At 39.3% G+C, this 5,316-nt stretch overlaps 1 protein-coding gene across 1 annotated transcript; it reads left to right on the top strand.

Annotated features, from left to right (window-relative positions):
* Nucleotides 1-201: 201 nt before the first annotated feature.
* On the top strand, nucleotides 202-4,968 carry LOC311492310 (uncharacterized protein; the record flags this gene model as incomplete). Its single annotated transcript, XM_084550556.1, has 9 exons — nucleotides 202-447; nucleotides 715-762; nucleotides 848-880; nucleotides 2,001-2,072; nucleotides 2,432-2,464; nucleotides 2,825-2,908; nucleotides 3,433-3,531; nucleotides 3,676-3,783; nucleotides 3,908-4,968. The coding sequence occupies 9 exons, from the start codon at nucleotides 202-204 to the stop codon at nucleotides 4,016-4,018; spliced, it is 834 nt and encodes a 277-aa protein (XP_084406682.1). The 3' UTR covers nucleotides 4,019-4,968.
* Nucleotides 4,969-5,316: the final 348 nt, after the last annotated feature.

The following is a 5,316-nucleotide window of genomic DNA, read 5'->3' as shown; positions in this document are numbered from 1 at the left end:
AGCATCTTCATTGCAGACACAATCTGCCCGTGATGTGATGATAGCTCCTTAATCAGCACCTCATCAGTAATAAATGGTGGCAAATTTGACAATATCATTTTTTTTGCAGGATTAACAAGGGGGAAAACTGTAGCATGCGTGTTTCTTAGCACGATTCCCTGCTCTACCACTGTGGTAACCTTCTCAATTGTGTCTACGAACATGACGACACTGCTAGTCATCCAGGAGGCCGCTTTCAGGCTCTCACATCCAAGCATGCCCCCTACCACTGGACTACATTCCTCCACGGAATATTTCACGGGAGAGGTTTCTAAAACCTGCGTCCCGATTGCCGACCATGACGTCCAGCAAAAAAATTGTCTGTCTCGGTACAACGCACCGATCAGCACACCACCCCCTGTGAAATCCCGACAGTGCTTAAGAAAACTGTGTACAGAAAGAGAAACTGTGAGAAAACACCAGTGAATATACGAAAAAACAACCAAACCTTTCAGATAACTTTCAGACAAACGCCACGCATGCACAGAGAGAGAGAGAAAGAGCTACTTCCGCTCTACCTTTATAGGCTCCCCAGGTCCTAAAACCATCCCTGTTACAAATTTAAAATCTTTTCTATGACGTCCTTCAGATTAAATGTCAAATGTGTTGTTTAGTCTGACATGAAGAAATCAGTGATGATAAAATCTTTTTTATTTGGCTAATAAATTCTTCCAGTCGGAGAAAAACAAAGCTGCTGCTTCCAAGTCTTCCTGGTTACCTTGGGTAAGTGATCACATTATAAGAACTATGATACAATCTGCATGTCCATCATTTATAATCTTTCCTGATCTCTCTTCATTCTTCTCAGTCATCTAGTTCCAACGAACAGAAGGAGGAGGAGGTTAGTAGTTTCTATCAGATTCTTTTCCAGCCACATGTTTGTTCTCATTTCAGTGTGTTTCTATTTCATTTAATCTTCAGATCATTTTCATGTTCTAAGGAGGTTGATGTTGGTGGTCAACATCTTCTCTCTGACTGGTAGAAGGTCAGAAGGTCTGATTATGTTCTAGCAGGTGTCACGTTAACCAAATATTTTCCGTCATTGACCGTTTTTTTTTTTAATGTGACGGAAAAATCTGAAGGCCATCCGTCATTTTGACAGATTGCATTTCACACCCCTGACCACTTGATGGCGAGTGACCTTATTAATTGGCTCTTTTCTTTCATCACGGTTTGCGTTCCAAACATCAGGGAACTTTTGTCGGTGCACGATTTCCTGGCACACCGATTATACTGATGCACATCACAGCTCGGCTAACCATTGACCATAGATATGTACAATATGTACATATGTCTATGTCTATGCAGCTAAAGGCTACCAAAATGGAGTTTGTATACCACCGAAGCACTTCAACCCTACGGTACCGCCTAAGAGCTGTTTACGCTAGCAGTCCCGTTCCGAGTACAGACAAGATGTGTCGGCAGCCGAAACTTTTTTTTTTCTTTTTACCATCTGTTCTAAAAAAATACTTAAAGTTAATGAAACTTTAATGAACATTAAATGCTATTGAATATGTCTTTATTATCGTTTTATAAAAATTAAAGTGACGGGTAAAAATAGATTATGACGGGATTTTTATGACTTTATCAGTCAAAATGACAGACAAGTCTAGCGCAACCTCTATGTTCTAGCCAGAATACTCTGTCCTATCTCCTAACTAGAATAGACTGGTATGATGTAGACCACCTGCTGGATGAACAGACAAAGAAATGATTTAATCAGTGACAGAAAGCTTCACATATTTGACTCTAATCTCAGAGAGACTGAGTTCTCTGTTCTTAATGAACTACTGGTGGAGTTTGACAAACACAAACACAACTCTGCTCCATCTACAGGTCAAATGATAGAACTACAGGAAGAAACAACATTTAAAATACACACAGTAGATAATAGAGAATATGTTCTGAACAAGTTACTGTCTGACTGTTAACAATCTGGACTTCACCTCCTTTTTACTCAGATAAAGGAACTAAAGGAGGAGAAGAAGAAGCTGGAGACCAGAAACAAAGAGCTGGAGGAGATAAAAGATGAGGTGAAGAACAAGCTCATAGACATGGAGAGAGAAGTATTTTATTCACACACATCATTCTCATCAGAAACAACAACATCCAGAGAAAAATCCAGAGTCCAGATATACAAGTCTAAAATCTTTTCTATGAATACGTCCTTCAGATTAAATGTCAAATGTGTTGTTTAGTCTGACATGAAGAAATAGAATCAGTGATGATAAAATCTTTTTATTTGACTTTAATAAATTCTTCCAGTTGGAGAAAAACAAAGCTGCTGCTTCCAAGTCTTCCAGGTTTCTCAGTGATCACATTATAAGAACTATGATACAGTCTGCATGTCCATCATTTATAATCTTTCCTGATCTCTCTTCATTCTTCTCAGCCGTTTGATTCCAACAGCCAGAAGGAGGAGGAGGTTAGTAGTTTCTATCAGATTCTTTTCCAGCCACATGTTTGTTCTCATTTCAATGTGTTTCTATTTAATTGAATCTTCAGATCATTTTCATGTTCTAAGGAGGTTGATGTTGGTGGTCAACATCTTCTCTCTGCTTGGTAGATTTGTAAGGTAGTTCCTCATGTTTCCCTGTGTTCCTGAGTTCTTGTCCAGCTTTTGGTTTTTGGATTTCACCCATTTTTGGATTTGTGGTTTTGTATACCCTGCAACTCTTTACTTTACTTCAATGTTTATAACGAACAAAATATGAACCAAAAACTATTTAGTTCATATCAATGAGTGCAAAAAATTAAATCTCTCTTTATCTCTTCTTTCTCTCAGTTGACGGTGCAGAGCAACCAAAAAGAGGAACAACAAGAGAAATGTCAAAATGACGAAGACGAGCTGGAAACCAAGAACACAGAGGTTCATCGATTCTTATAATTACTGTCTTTTTATCCCGAAATCATAAATTATTAGAGATTCAATGAACAACTTTCAGTAAGAGAGTAGTTTACAACTTAAATCAGAATACCAATAAAAGTAAATGTTTCTCTTCATGTTTCTCTGGAGGAGAAACCCAACACAGAGGTTCTTCTTTTTTACCCATAATCATCAGCTCTAACTTTTTAGTCAACTTTAACAAACATCCTTCCTGAAAACACCCAAACCTCACACTAGAAACATGACTAAGAACACATGGACGTTAACTAAGACCAGAAAGACTTCTCATTGGCCGTCTGTCTTTTATTGGTTTATAAACCTCTTCATGTTCTAGGTCCTACCTCCTTATCAGATTGATGTTTGATGATGAAAAGTTATCTGAATGACTGACTGATAGAACATGAAGCTGACTGATGTGAAAGGACTTATCTGTGGATGTCGTCTCCTCCCAGTCAGAGGAAATCAAACCTGAACTAACACATCTTCATCATTCTCTGACAAAGCAGAACAGCAGCAGCTCAGACAGTCAGGAGACGTCAGGAGACATCACTGTGGAAGTTGATCCCAACTGCAACTTTATCTGTCTCAGAAACAAGTCTGACCAGGTGATGTTGCTTTAAGTGTCAAAATCTATTTTCTTTATTTTTTCATAGAAAATATTGATGCAACAGATTTAATAGACACCAACATTCATTTGTTCCTGTCTCTGTGTCTCATTCTTCTTCTTGTCTTTCATTTCCGTCCTGCAGGACAAACCACTGGGAGGACGTCAGTTAAAAGTACAGATCAACAATAGAGAACCCATCACATACACATTTGATCAATCAATGGAAGTCAAGGCTGAAGATATTGTTACTGTGAGTCTTTCTAGATGTTTCATTGATGTTGTTCTATTTTTCATTTTCTTACTTTTCCTTCAGTTTTTCTAATTATTATTTTCTGACTGTGACTCTGTGACCTTTGGGTTTACTACATTTACAGTTATACCATCCAGACTACAATCTTGAGCGTTATGGTGGACCTGATGGACTGGTGTGGACGGACCTGAAGTCCTGGAAGCGTGGAGACAGAGTCCACACCACTCTGCAGTGAAATAGTTCCCAGTTGAACTCCTTCAATAAAGTTCAGTAATCCATCAAACAGCAAACATTCTAGATGAGAAACAGCACGACTCAGATCTTCCTGCAGAAACCACACACTGCAGAGAAAGTCTCTGGAAACACTTGGCTCCATTTTATTGGATTAGTCAAGTTTGATGTGAACGTTGGTTTGTTTAAAATCTCCTCAAAGCTCTTCAGTGATTTACTGTCATTCTATTCACCATCTCTACCAAACACCATCATAGATACGTTATTGATTAGGTATCCAGTAGCATCAGAGACAGGAGGAATCACACGTCAGCACGGCTTGAATACAACATATCAAAAAGGTCATGAGGTAGAAATATGTGTAACGTATATAGACAAAAACAAGGATATGTATATACAAATGTGTAAATAGTTTACACAACAGACAGCAGCCTGTCACTGAATGATCTTCTCTGCCTGATCATGGTGGTGGACATTGTTCATGATGGACCTGAGTTTGTTCAAAGTCTTTTCCTCTTCCACCGACGTCAGGGACTCCAGCTCTCCTCCTACCACAGAGCCAGCCCTCCTTCTTACTGCTGCCTCCCAAGCACACCACAACATAGAAGAGGACGCTGGCAATGACAGTCTGATAAAACATCTACAGCAGCAGCTTCCAGCAGATGTTAAAGGACCTCAACCTCCTGAGGAAACAGCTGAGCGGTCCAGTTTATGATCCAGCTGTAGACCCAGGTACTCGTAGGTCTGAACAACGTCCCCACAGTCCCTGTTGATGGATACAGCTACAGGTTGGGCCTGGACCTCTGGAAGTCTAATGTACAGTTGTATAATGTTGACATAGTGTGATAATTAAAGGAATATTTACATTACACATGTGTTGATTTGTCTTTTATTGAGTTAAATATACATTCATGTAGTATTATGTTACAGTAAAGGTTCAATGGTGATTGAGGAAGCAGCTGATACGTTATACACATTTCTACCTCATGACCTTTTTTATATTAAGCTGATTTTGTGAGGAGGAGTGCGCTATGCCAGCACTAAAAGAGAACCAGAGCACTATGTGCTATAGCTAAAGTGCTGAAAGGGACAGCTCACATCACAAGGGGACAGGGCTTTACAGTACACACAAACCACGCAGTAACAAGCTACATTTCAAGCCAAAAGTTCACTTTAAACCAACAAAGAACCAGCAGGATGCAAGAAATGTTGCTCCAGACAAATGTGCATTATGTCAGTTCAGATAATAACATGGCTGCTCCTATAACCAGCGAAGTATCTCATGAGTGTGAAGCCCTAGTC

This window comes from Chelon labrosus (genome assembly GCF_963514085.1).
Source record: "Chelon labrosus genome assembly, chromosome: 1".
In the NCBI taxonomy this organism is placed as follows: domain Eukaryota; kingdom Metazoa; phylum Chordata; class Actinopteri; order Mugiliformes; family Mugilidae; genus Chelon; species Chelon labrosus.
This window is presented reverse-complemented; position numbering and strand designations above follow the sequence as displayed.